This window comes from Octopus sinensis, linkage group LG23, assembly GCF_006345805.1.
Source record: "Octopus sinensis linkage group LG23, ASM634580v1, whole genome shotgun sequence".
Classification (NCBI taxonomy): domain Eukaryota; kingdom Metazoa; phylum Mollusca; class Cephalopoda; order Octopoda; family Octopodidae; genus Octopus; species Octopus sinensis.
The window spans coordinates 11,787,947-11,802,450 of NC_043019.1; the positions used below are offsets into that span (position 1 = coordinate 11,787,947).

The following is a 14,504-nucleotide window of genomic DNA, read 5'->3' on the forward strand; positions in this document are numbered from 1 at the left end:
TCCTTCGCAAGTATATCTACTTCCCTTCAATAACACCAATACACATCAACAAAACTCAAGCTAGGGAAAGAGCCACAAAGTGGTTGTCTGACTTGCTAGAAACAGCACCTAAAACTCAACCTATTCTTTCTTATTAAAACAACCGTAACTGATTCACCTAAAGACAAGGAACTCTTGTTATTTTTCTGGGTTTTTTCTTTCTACAAGAGAAATCAGATGCAGAGTGCAAGAGAGAAGACTGCACTGGTTTGGTCATGTGATGTGTATGGATGAGGACAGCTCTAATTGTGAAGGGAACCTGTGGGTGAGGTAGACCCAGTAAGATGTGAGATGAAGATGTGAGATGAATATTTTTTCCAAGATTCATCAATAATGATGGAAACAAACGGACACTAAAACTGAACAATTATCATTTAATTAATTAATTAATTAATTAATTAATTCATTTATTAATTATTATTATTATTATTATTGACAAGAAAGGATCTTCAGACATTGGGCCTTACTGAGGACATGACAAGGGACCAGGAGTTGCGTTTTGCTGAACTTGAGAAGACGTGTCAAGCGAAGTAAAATCACTGTCATCCATACACAACAGGCTTGCCCTTTACAGGTGCTGGTGCCAAGTTGATTGCACTCATGCAGGTGCTGTATAAATGCACCTGTGCTGGTGGCATGTAAGAGGCACCCAGCACACTCTGTGGTTGGCATAGAAATCATGACAGACAACTTGAGTCTGGCCAGCTCCCTGGCTGGCCAGCTCCTGTCGAACATCCAAACCATGCCAGCATGGGAAATGGATGTTAACCCTTTTGTTACTGTATTTATTTTGAGATGCTCTGTGTTTCTTTCAATTACTTTAAATATAACAAAGAATTTAGTAAAATAACTTAGTTATCATTAAGCTAATGTTAGGAATATAAATTGTGATTAAGGTTTGGTGGAAGATTTTAATTAAAAACCTTTGAAAACAAGTCATTTGTACTCAGAGCTAGAGCTGGTTTCAGCTTAGTTGGTAACAAAAGGGTTAAAAATATCATGATGTCTTTAACCGTTTTGTTACCTTATTTCTGTTGAGATGCTCTGTGTTTCTTTTAATTACTTTAAAATATAACAAAGAATTTAATAAAATAACTTAGTTATCATTAAGCTAATGTTAGGAACATAAATTGTGACTAAGGTTTGGTGGAAGATTTTAATTCAAAACTTATGAAAACAAGACATTTGTACAACAGAGCCAGAGCTGGTTTCAGCCGGTTGGTAACGAAAGGGTTAAACAAAGATGATGATGATGATGATGATGATGATGGCGGTGGTGGTGGTTTTATAAGTCCTCAAGCATAAATTCTCCCAAGTTGGAAATCACCACTTGCTGAAGTCGATATCAGTAGTTGGAGAAAATATGAATGTGAATTTTGGGGCCGGCTAAGGCCGGTTTAAATGCTAAAGAGTTAATCAGTCCTTATGTTGGGGCCAAGCAATACCAACAACATCTCCAAAACAGTGAACCCTAAAATTCCACGATATTTGATATCTCAAACCGCATTGGCTGAAAATATGAAAACATGTCAATAGTTTTTCCAAGATTCATCAATAATGATGGAAACAAACGGACACTAAAACTAAACAATTATCATTTAATTAATTAATTTATTATTATTATTATTATTATTGACAAGAAATACATGTATTTGTTTACTGCAATGACAGATCAAATGAAATATTGATAAAATAATTGTAACTGTCTGCTTGTTATGGGTGTGGGTGGGGTTGTGATGGTGGGGGAGAATCAGTCAGTGGAAGGGGACAGGGGAGTGGAGTGGAGCAGTCATGTTAGGGTATAGGGGACATGTAGGAAGAATCACAATGGGAACATGTAGGATGGGTGAGATACATGAACATGTTGGCAAGACAGGGATCATGATGTGTTGGAAGGATCGGTTAGAGGGAGGGGGGAGGGGAATCAGCATAAGAGGTAGGGAGTCGTTGGAGAATTAGCGAGAGGTAGGGATTCCTTGGGCTGCACAGACGTACTGGAGGGCTTTTGTACAGGGGACATGTTGGGAGAGGGGAGAGGAGGCGAGGTAGGGAGATAGAGGTGTGTGGTTAGGCTGAGAGTGTGTATGTGTGTGTGTGTACATGAACATGTAATACAAACATGCTTACACTGAAGTGCATTAACACACAACACACACACACACACATACATACATACACACACAAAGCCATGCAAACACATACATACACACACATGCAAACACACACACACACACAAAGCCATGCAAACACATACATACACACACACGCACACACAACACACAACACACACACACACACACACACACACACACACAAGCATACTATATATCAAACACACCACACAAGCACACTCACCTTACCAATCAAATATACAGGTACGCAGAAGTGTAAGCAAGTTTGGTTGAGAATTAAACCGTTCATCTTTTGAATGGCAGCCAAAATATGCAGCGCATGAAGAGAGCACATGCCCAGATAAGCTTGTTAAGGTACAAACGTCTGTCTGCTGGTCACTTCACCTGTTCAGGTAACATCGTTAAGCAACACTGACATCCACTCATCCTCATTATCATGATAAACAAGTAGCGTAGATTTATTTTGTTCCTTAATGTGTATGTGTGTATGCAAGAGTGTTTATGTTGACACAGTAATGTGTTTATGTGAATATGCATGTGTGTGTGTGTGTGTGTGTGTACACACATATGTTAGTGTATTGGTATCTGTGTATGTAAATACACACACCACACCACACATGGGGTGAATATATGCATATCTGTAAGTGAGAATACACACATATATATATATATATGTGAGGTGGGGTGTATATGTATCTGTGTGTGTATATATATATATATATATATATATATACACACACACATATATTTACACACACACACACATATGTGTGTGTGTGTGTGTGTGTGTGTGGAAATATATGTGTATGTATATACATGTTTTATGTGTTTATATGTATGTTTGTCTGAATGTTTACGATATATGTGTATAACCATATGTTTTATACATATATGTGTATATGCGTGTATGCTTTATATACATGTCTGTGTATACAGCATAAAAAAACACAATATAAATCTTTCAAAAAGTGGAACGTTCCATTGCTAAACTGTTCATTTCTGAAGGCAAGAAAACAGTCAAGAATGTGGGAAGGAAATTAGGAGAAAGAAAAATAATAATAAGAAGAAGAAGAAGGCACATGTCATGTCTTATTATCAGACTGGACTGAAAATTTAGGTCAGAATCCATTGACAAAATTTTCAACAAATTAACATAACCCCTGGAACGCAAATCACCTTAAAGTGACCCATGACTGTTGATCAAGTTTGATCAAGAAGAGTGGGGGGAAATGTAAGAAGAATCCACTTGTCTCTTCTGTTAAATGCTCCAATTAGTAGAAATTATAACACGAGAAATATATCCATTCCAAGGTCTCAGACTGCTGTCCCAAACTCATCAACAGAGCCAGGCTTTGGCAGAGAAAACTTTCTCCTGTCACTCGTAGTGCTGGAATAGCTGTGCAATCGTGGCGGTTTCTTGGGAGGGATTGGCTCAGACCCTACGCTGCCAACCGACGCGCATCTGTTGTGGTCTTCATATTTTCCTGGGTAAGGCATCGTGGAAAATGGCCAGTCACAAGGTCCCATTGGCATTGAGGAAGTGTTGCTGTGATATGGTGGATGATGGTTATGGAATGAATGTGTGTAGTAAGGAGGCAAAGAAGGGACAGAGCGAGGATAGTTTTCGACATATCTCGGATGCGGAGAAGGGTATGGGGTGAGAAACACCTCACCGTTAATTTCCCATTCATTTGGATAAGAAATATAACCTGAAGTTTCCAGAAGTGGACAAGCTAGATCTGATGGGTTGGAAGAACAGTCGTTCCGAGATGAACCTGTCCAAAATACTCCGGTGTTATCGGAATCTAACGTTGTCATGAGGGTGCTTGGAGAATAGGCCTCGACCTCCTGCAGGTCAGTGTAAGCTTGTTTATTATTTGCAATAATATCAGAAAGTTGTGTTTCTCGTTGAGGCTGCAGGACGGGTTTCACCGCATCATACAAGGGTTCAGTTTCTTCGTTTCTCCCTTGTTCACTCGTGGGGCTCTTGTTATTCTCAGAATCGGGCTTGTAGTTTCTACTGGATTCAAAATGGTTTTTGATCTTCAGTTTTATTTCTTCCTGCTTCTGTTCTTGGAGTCTGGTGAAGCGTTTCCAGTAGTAGAACACGAGAACTATTATGATACAGAGCGATATCAAACCACCTGTGACACACACACTGATAACGGCCGAATGCACCGAACTGGGTTGTTCGACAGCTTCGGAAGACGTCAGTGCTTTCTTTTTGTACTGACTGAAACCTTCAATGACCAGTGTGTAAACAACCGAACTATTGGAGACAGAGTTTTGGGCAACACATTTATAGGAACCCATATCACCAAAATCAAAGTTACTGACTTGAAGAACACTCATGCCATTGATACCAACAGAGTGGGTTATGGTATAATATTCAAAATCATCGATTAGTTTGTTGTTAAACCACCAGGATATTCTAGCGGGTGGGTTCGATTGTACCCTGCAGATCAGTGAAATGTTGTCGTTATTTTTCACAATCATTTTGGTGCTGCTGGAATCCATCACAAGAGGACAAGCAAACAATTCCCAAGGAATCGACAGGAACTTCTTACTTTGGAGAGACAGGGGTATTTTACAGTGCATTCCAGTTGATGCCGAAGTCCAATTTTTAATTAGGAAATATTCTGATAACCAACGGAGGTGACAGTCGCAGTACCAGGAGTTTTGGGACAAGGTAATTGTTTGTAAGCTTTCGTTACAGCTCTGAAATAAGTTATGGGGTAAAGTTTGTAGGGAATTCTGATGAAGTTCTAAATTGTACAAATTCTTTAAACCTATGAAAGACATTCCATCAATGGATTTGATGTAATTTCCTGACAGTTTCAGCTCAATTAAGCTTTCAAGTGCCTGGAAATCAGCCTTTGTTATGTAATCGATTCGGTTGTTTTCTAGAGACAAATTCTGAAGAAAGCTCTGCCCACGTAAAGCGTTAACTGGAACATTTCTGAGTAGATTTCCAGAAAGTTCTAGAACTTCCAGTTTTAGGCGAAAGAAAGATTTGGCGTGAATGAATTTAATGGAATTATTTACAAGTGAGAGGACTTTCAGGTTTTCATAGACCGTGAAATAGTAGCTTTCTTTGGTGAGGGCGATACGATTGTGATCCAAATATAGACTACGTATGCTTTTTAACAAGTTATAGGGAACATGAGTCAAGTTTAATTTACAACAGTTGGCCTGGTACTGATTCTCCTCGCCAAGAACTTGACAAGAATTCTCCAGACTCAACCCGAGCGTATTTAACAGCATTATGCCAGTAAGTAGTATCAACATACTTCGAGTCGTTAACAACCAAGGAACACATTCTTCAGGTGATCTTTGAAGCTTCTGACAAGACATCTTTGGAATATTCTGGACTAAGACTCGGTAATGGACACAAAAACAGCAAATCCATGACACCAGGGTCACTGATGTTCAAGCAACGGCCCTAGCTCTCTGACGATTGGGTGGTGGCATGGTTACCTTCTCCATTTTTCAGACTGAAAGAAATAAGAAAAAAGGAAAACAGTTAGAAACACATAAAATCTATTTTTTTGAAAATATAAACATTTTATATAGGTGCATAATATATGGGAAACTACCACCTGTGTCATCTCTTGTGAAAGGTAAGAGAGTCCAGTTTGCTGGACATTGTTGTAGAGCTGAAAAAGAGGTAATTTCTACTCTTCTCCTCTGGAAGCCATCTACTTGCAATGCCAGAGGGCGCACACTCTCCTACCCTGATGTAATCTCCAGGGATACAGGCATCCAGCAACAGGACCTCCGTAATGCCATGATGGACCGTGAAGTCTGGCGTAGCATGGTAAATTCCATTGTCTCGACCACGGTCGAACAATGATGAATGATAATGATGAGGTGTAGTTGTGTGGATATAGGGATGGGCATGGCTTTGTGATTAAGGGGTTCACTTTGCAACCACATGGTTTCAGGTTCAGTCCCACTGCATGGCATCTTGGGCAAATATCTTCTACTTTAGCCCCAAGCTAACCAGTGCCTTGTAAATGAATTTGGTACGTGGAAACTATGTGAAAGCCTGTTATGAATATATATGCGTGTGTGTGTGTAGATTCATTCCCCATCACTGCTTGACAACTGATGTTGGTTTGTTTATGTCCCTGCTACTTGGCAGTTTGGCAAAAGGGAATGACACAATAAATACCTGACTTGGGCAAGTGTCTTCTACTATAACCTTGGGCTGACCAAAACCTTGTGGGTGGATTTGGTAGATGGAAACTGAAAGAAGCCCATCATGTATGTGTGTTTTTTTTGTGTCTGTGTTTGTCTCTCCCACCATTGCTTGACAACCAATGTTGGTGTGTTTACGTCCCTGCAACTTAGTGGCTTGACAAAAGAAACCGATAGAATAAGTACCAGGCTTACAAAGAATAACATTATTTACATTTGACAGATATTTGTCCTCATCTTGTTTGTTGTTAACACAACGTTTCAGCTGATATACCCTCCAGCCTTCATCGGGTGTCTTGGGGAAATTTCAAACCTGGGTTCTCATTCCTATTTTTCGATGTTGTTGTTGTTATTATTATTATTCAGGTCACTGCCTGGAATCGAACTCGGAATCTTGGGGCTTAGTAAATAATGTACACAATTCCTCATCTCGTCTTGTTTGTTGTTAACACAACATTTCAGATGATATACCCTCCAGCCTTCATCAGGTGTCTTGGGGAAATTTCAAACCTGGGTTCTCATTCCTATTATTATTATTATTATTATTATTATTATTTTTCAGGTCACTGCCTGGAATCGAACTCGGAATCTTGGAGCTTAGTAAATAATGTACACAATTCCTCATCTCGTAAATATAGAACTGTATTACAAACAATAAGTCCTGAGTTTGATTTGTTTGACTAAAGGTGGCACTCCAGCATGGCCACAATCAAATGACTGAAACAACAAAGAAAAAAAAAAAATCATGTTGCACAAATCTTGCAGCTACAATATAATGATAAACTCAAAACTGTGAATAAACAAGTTTTACATTTGACAAACTAATCTTGAATCCTAAATGGTTAAAGTTTATTGTTACATTCCACTAGTTCCATTTATTGAACTCTTTACTCTTTTACTTGTTTCAGTCATTTGACTGCGGCCACGCTGGAGCACCGCCTTTAGTCGAGCAACTCGACCCCGGGACTTATTCTTTGTAAGCCCAGTACTTATTCTATCGGTCTCTTTTGCCGAAACCGCTAAGTGACGGGGACATAAACACACCAGCATCAGATGTCAAGCAATGCTAGGGGGACAAACACAGACACACAAACATATACACACACATACATATATATATATATATACATATATACGATGGGCTTCTTTCAGTTTCCGTCTACCAAATCCACTCACAAGGCTTTGGTCGGCCCGAGGCTATAGTAGAAGACACTTGCCCAAGGTGCCACGCAGTGGGACTGAACCCGGAACCATGTGGTTGGTAAGCAAGCTACTTACCACACAGCCACTCCTGCACCTGAACTGTAGAATCAGGTTCAACAGAATTAATCAATCATATTGAAGCATTCTAATTATATCAATGTCTTTCGTTGATTTAAATTTATCGAAAAGCAAAGTGACCAATATTGAAAACTTAACCCTTTAGCATTCAGATTACTGTCAAATCTGTGGCTGTGTGGTAAGTAGCTTGTCTACAAACCACATGGTTCCGGGTTCAGTCCCACTGCGTGGTACCTTGGGCAAGTGTCTTCTACTATAGCCTCGGGCCGACCAAAGCCTTGTGAGTGGATTTGGTAGACAGAAACTGAAAGAAGCCCATCGTATAAATATATATGGCGTTAGGAAGGGCATCCAGCTGTAGAAACATTGCCAGATCAGACTGGGCCTGGCACAGCCTACTGGCTTCCCAGACTCCAGTTGAACTGTCCAACCCATGCTAGCATGGAAAACGGATGTTAAACGATGATGATGATATATATATATATGTATGTATATGTTTGTGTGTCTGTGTTTGTCCCCACCCAACATTGCTTGACAACCGATGCTGGTGTGTTTACGTCCCCGTCACTTAGCGGTTTGGCAAAAGGGACCCATAGAATAAGTACTGGGCTTACAGAGAATAAGTCCCGGGGTCGATTTGCTCGACTAAAGGCGGTGCTCCAGCATGGCCGCAGTCAAATGACTGAAACAAGTAAAAGAATAAAAGATAAAAAAAAAGAAAATGTGCTGTTGTCACCATCAACTTAAATCTAGTGCAAACTATTTTAATGCTGGAAGACAAAAACTGAGACAACCAATGCAACCACGAAGGGAACATGGATATAGGGAAGTAGGCCACAATATGAATTTAGGATAGAAGCAGAGACAGGACAGGCATTATAATATACATAAATGTGTGTGTATTATTTTATATACGTATATATATATATATACACACACACACACACACACATACATACATATATATATACATACATATACATACATATATACATACATACATACATATACATACATACATACATATATATATATATACATACATACATACATACATATATATACATACATATATATACATACATACATATACATGCACATATATACATACATGCACATATATACATACATATATATACATACATACATGCACACATACATACAAAACACACACACACACACATTATTTTAGACAGCAGAAACATCATGTTTACTACATCCTAGCATGTTTATTAGTTAGTTTCAGCCTCTCAGACGAAACGATGCATAATTGGAACTGTGCGGAGGACTGCGAGGCCCACCACTCCTTCCATGCAGCTGTAAAAACACACATTCCAATAACGTATGGAAATAATTGAATTGTATAAACCAGCAGTAGAAGGGGGGGTTGAGGAAATTCAAGCAACTTGTGTGATTATTATACAACAGATTTATTCTTCTGAGCAAGAAATGTAGGTTGAATGAAGGCTAAGTCGTGGCTGGTAGAATTGCTAGTTCTCTGGATAAAATGGTCAGTGGTTTTAGGTGCTGAGTTCAAATTTCACTGTGGTTGACTTTGCCTTTCATCCTTTAGGGGTCGATAAAATGAGTGTTGGTTGAGCATTGGAGTCACACACCCTCCCTAAAAACTGTTGGCCTTGTTTTGCAAATGAGGCATGCTCTGCTCTCTCACTCAATAATAATAATAATAATAATAATGGTCTCAAAATTTGACACAAGGCCTGCAATTTCAAGGAAGAGGCTAAGTCGATTACATCGATCCCAGTGCTCAACTGGTGTTTATTTTATTAATATTAAGCCAGCAAACTAGCAGAAAGGTGGGGAAATGCAATGTGAATGGATTAAATGAGATTGGAGATGAAGAAGAAAAAAGTTGAGAGAGAGAGAGTGGGGAAGAGTGATGTGGGACAGAAAGAAGAAATCCTCATCATTGTTTTAATGTCCCCTTTTCCATGCTTGCAGGAGTTGGATAGAATTTGTTGGGGTGAATTTTCTATGACTGGATGTCATTCCTGTTGCCAACACTCACCTATTTCCAAGCAAGGTAATATTTCCCCATGACCAGACAAGTTTCCACAGAAGACTGGAAACAAAGGACTCTACTTTGCATGATGGAGATACACATTTATAATTATCACATAATGTCAATGGAAGGAGACAGTAACACACACACATACACACAAACATAATGGGCTTCTTTAAGTTTCCATCTACCAAATTCACTCAAAAGTCTTTGGTCAGTTTAGACCTACAGTAGAAGACACTTGCCAAAAGTGTGATGCTTCTTATTTCTTTATTGCCCACAAGGGGCTAAACATAGAGGGGGACAAACAAAGACAGACAAAGAGATTAAGTTGATTACATCGACCCCAGTGCGTAACTGATATTAGGAATTTATTGACCCCAAAAAGATGAAAGGCAAAGTTGGCCTCGGCGGAATTTGAACTCAGAATGTAAAAGACAGATGAAACACCGCAAAGCATTTCGCCCGGCATGCTAACGATTCTGCCAGCTCGCTGCCTTCATACCACACAAGTGTGATGCTTCTTACCGCACAGCCAAGCCTGTGCATAAGAAATACAAAGGGATAATTTGAAGGGACTGATGTAGACAATTGTAAAAGAAAATTCTTTTTACAAGTTTTAATCACTGAATTATGGCCTTGCTGGAGCAATGCCTTCATAGGATTTTAGTCTGGTATTTATTTACAAAGGCGTAGGAGTGGCTGTGTGGTAAGTAGCTTGCTTACCAACCACATGATTCTGGGTTCAGTCCCACTGCGTGGCACCTTGGGCAAGTGTCTTCTACTATAGCTTCGGGCCAACCAAAGCCTTGTGAGTGGATTTGGTAGACAGAAACTGAAAGAAGCCTGTTGCATATATATATATGTATGTGTGTGTGTGTGTTTTTGTGTCTGTGTTTGTCCCCCCAACATCCCTTGACAACCGATGCTGGTGTGTTTACATCCCCATAACTTAGCATTTTGGCAAAAGAGACCGGTAGAATAAATACTAGGCTTACAAAGAGTAAGTCCTGGGGCTCGATTTGCTTGACTAAAGGTGGTGCTCCAGCATGGCCGCAGTCAAATGACTGAAACAAGAGTAAATGTGAGCATACACACACACACAATGTATACAATGGGGCTTCTTATAGTTTCCATCAAGCAAATTTGCCTCACTAATTGGAGAAGACATTTACCCAAATATGACAGATTGGAACTAAGCTCAAAGCAACAAGGTTGCAAAGTGAACTACTAAAAGACAAAGATTTGAACAGATGGATAGAGGCATAAAACCTAGTTTAGTACAGCTCCAGAAAACAGTGTTATTAGGGAGAGCTAGGATACTTAGGAGGGTTCTTGGTATCTAAGGTCACTTGCTGTAGCCCAATGTTAGGAATTTTTTCTCTTCCAATAGTTTAATCTGTTAAGTGTATTTGAAATAATAATAATAATAATAATAATAATAAAGGAAAAATGCAAAGAAAATTAATGAAGGAAAGTTATTAAAGAGAGAATTAGAATTTCTGCGACTACATCAGTCAGCATAAAATATAATTGAAAATCTAGGACAACTTTCTGCTACTTTATTGTAAACATACAGACACACATTTAAAATAATAATAATAATAATAATAATAATAATATAGATATGTATACACACACACACACACACACACATACATACATATATTGCAGGATATTATAGTTTTATCTAATTTCCCTATCTATGGTGTAGACATACACACTGCATATATATATATATATATATATATATATAATATATATATATATACACATACACACATATACATACCTGTGTGCCTGTGTGTGAGTGGGTCTAAAAGACAGCCTACAATTTCATCTCATTTCTCTATGTACAGCTCCTCCCATCACTTGCACCGCCACCCACCCACCTTACCTTACCCCCCTCCCCCTTTCACACCAGTCACATTTTCATGTATAAACACCAGTTTCCTGTTGATTCCACTTAGCAACAAATTTCTGTTAATGACCAAAAGAGTGAAGTGGATTCAAGATGGACATTCTAACAAAAGGCAAACAAATGAACAACCAAACAGACAAATAATAATAATAATAATAATAATAATAATAATAATAATAGTAATAATAATAGTAATAGCAGTAGTAGTAGTAGTAGTAGTAGTAATAATAATAATAAATAATAATAATAATAGTAATAGTAGTAGTAATAATGATAATTAATAATAATAATAATTATAATTAATGATAATAATTATAATTAATAGTAGTAGTAGTAGTAGTAGTAGTAGTAGTAAAAGATAAAACTACACCAGCTACTGACTGAAATACAATTGAAAGTTTCAGACAGCCATGGTTTGTTGTTGTTGTTGCTGTTTTTAACTGGTTAGTTTGGTTGGTTTGTGTGGGGTGATGCTGTTTATTTTGTTTTCGTCTTCCTATATACACAAACACACACATACTTAAGTTCATTTAGCAATCTTGTGATCCTGGGTTCAATTCTGCCATGTTACAACATGGGCCAAACTGCTTTCTACTATAGCCTCCGTGGGTCAACCAATATTTAGTGAGCAAAATTCGGTGGAAAGAAATTGTAGAGAAACCCAATGTGTGTGTGTGTGTGTATGTGTGTGAGCACACATGTGTACCTGTATGTGTACGTGCATGTATTTGACATTGTCTGTGGCAGATCCAGCTGGTTTCTTTGAATGTCCCCTAATCCAGGATGAATGTTGGGTTTATCACTTTGAACCAGAGACAAAAGACAATACACGCAGTTGTTTGTTGTTGTTTGTTCCTTCTCGAGCCACGCCTGGCTCATAAGGGCCAGTTTCCCCGGTTTCCTTGGCGTATAGGTTCCCCACCTGGACAGAACGCCGGTCCGTCGCAGGTGAGCTGCAAGATGCAGGAGGAAAGAGTGAGAGAAAGTTGTGGCGAAAGAGTCAGTAGAAGTTCACCATTACCTTCTGCCGGAGTTGCGTGGAGCTTAGGTATTTCGCTCATAAACACACACGTTGCCCGGTCTGAGATTCGAACCCGCGATCCCTCGACTGCTAGTCCACTGCTCTAACCACTAGGCCATGTGCCTCCAATACACGCAGTGGTAACACCCCTCTTCTCCTGCTCCAAAGAAGGCCAAGGTTGTTTCATTTGCAGAGAAGGTGATGACCTTAGCTTTTTGGGATGCAAAAGGCATTGTGTTTATTGACTACCTTCAAAAGGGCCACATCATCAATGGAGAGTACTATTTCGACTTGTTGAGGCAGTTACGAAAAGCTATCGAGACCAAACATCTGGGGGGGGGGGGACTAATAAAAGGGGTCGTGTTTCATCAAGACTATGCTTCAGCACACAAGTCCTTGCTTTCAATGGCTGCTGTACATGACTGTAGCTTTGAACTGGTTGATTACCATCCCTATTCTCCTAATTTTGCCCCATCTGGCAATCATCTGTTCCCCAACATGCAAAAACACTTGACTCGGAACCAGTATTGCAGTGATGATGATGATGATGATGATGATGATGATGATGATGATGATGATGATGCCATATCTGCTGTTGATGACTTTTTTGACCAACAAAACGAAAGTTTCCTCACCAATTTGTATCCAAACACTGCAACACTGATGGAAGGAGGCACTAATGGAAGGGGCACTAATGTTAAAAAAGAAACCTTATTTGGTCACATTCCATGAGAGAATCTTGATCAGCCTATGAACTTTTCAGCCAACCCTCATATGTGAGTGTATGCATCTTTTATCCTTTACTTGTTTCAGGCATTCAACTGTGGTCATGCTGGGGCACTACCTTGAAGAACTTTAGTCAACCCCAGTACGTTTGTCCTAAACATCCATTTCTTTTATTCTTTTATTTGTTTCAGCCATTTGACTGTAGCCATGCTGGAGCACCACCTTTTAGCCAAAACGAATCAACCCCCAGGACTTATTCTTTGTAAGCCCAGTACTTATTCTATCGGTCTCTTTTGCCAAACCGCTAAGTTACGGGGACGTAAACACACCAGCATTGGTTGTCAAGTGATGTTGGGGGTAGGAAATAGTCAATGATACTGACCCCAAGTTTTTACTGGTGGGACTTGATTTTACTGCCCCAAAAGGACACAAGGTTGAGTTAATTCCACCAAGGATTGAATTCTGAATGCCAAAGGACTAAGTACCACAAAAACATTTGACCCCTTATCATTCAAAACCAGCCATGTTTGGCCCAAATATTCTACATGTTTTATATTCAAACTAGCCATATCAAACATCTCACACTTAACCTACACTGACATTCTGATAATAACCTATTAGATAATTGAAACCTCAAAAAGCTATAAGACAACCCATGATTAATTCAAAACAATTACATTACATTTGACAGAGTAATCTGAATGCTAAAGGGTTGAATCAACGATATCCAGTCAAAATAGTCTATCTGGTTAACCCTTAACCCTTTTGATACCAACCTGCCTGAAACCGCCTCTGGCTCTGTAATACAAATGTCTTGTTTTCATAAGTTTTGAATTAAAATCTTCCACCAAACCTTAGTCACAATTTATGTTCCTAATTTATGTGGTACTTAATGATAACTAAATTATTTTACTAAATTCTTTGTTATATTTAAAATAATTGAAAGAAACAGAGAGTATCTCAAAATAAATACAGTAACGAAAGAAAGGGTTAAGCATTCAGATTTCTCTATCAAATGTAATGTTTGTTTAAAAAAAAAAATGTCGCCCTTCTCAAGCCTAGCCAGGCTCATGGGCACAGTTTCCCGGTTTTTGTGGCATATGCATTCCCCCCAGCTGGACAGGATGCCAGTCCATCGCAGTGTTACTCAAGAAACAGGAA

General features: G+C 39.0%; 1 protein-coding gene and 1 long non-coding RNA gene across 2 annotated transcripts in view; both read right to left on the reverse strand.

The window, feature by feature from the left end:
* Positions 1-8,354, reverse strand: part of LOC118767579 — an 11,952-nt gene extending 3,598 nt beyond the window's left edge. Inside the window, exons 1-2 of the long non-coding RNA XR_005003498.1 lie at positions 8,342-8,354; positions 8,084-8,088 (exon numbers count right to left, since the gene is read on the reverse strand). This is a non-coding gene — a long non-coding RNA (uncharacterized LOC118767579). The remainder of the gene's footprint in view (positions 1-8,083; positions 8,089-8,341) is intronic.
* Positions 3,002-14,504, reverse strand: part of LOC115223607 (amphoterin-induced protein 2) — a 59,285-nt gene continuing 47,782 nt past the window's right edge. Inside the window, exon 2 of the mRNA XM_029794263.2 lies at positions 3,002-5,665. Within this exon, the coding sequence (XP_029650123.1) occupies positions 3,486-5,525 (2,040 nt within the window). The 5' untranslated portion in view covers positions 5,526-5,665 and the 3' untranslated portion in view covers positions 3,002-3,485. The remainder of the gene's footprint in view (positions 5,666-14,504) is intronic.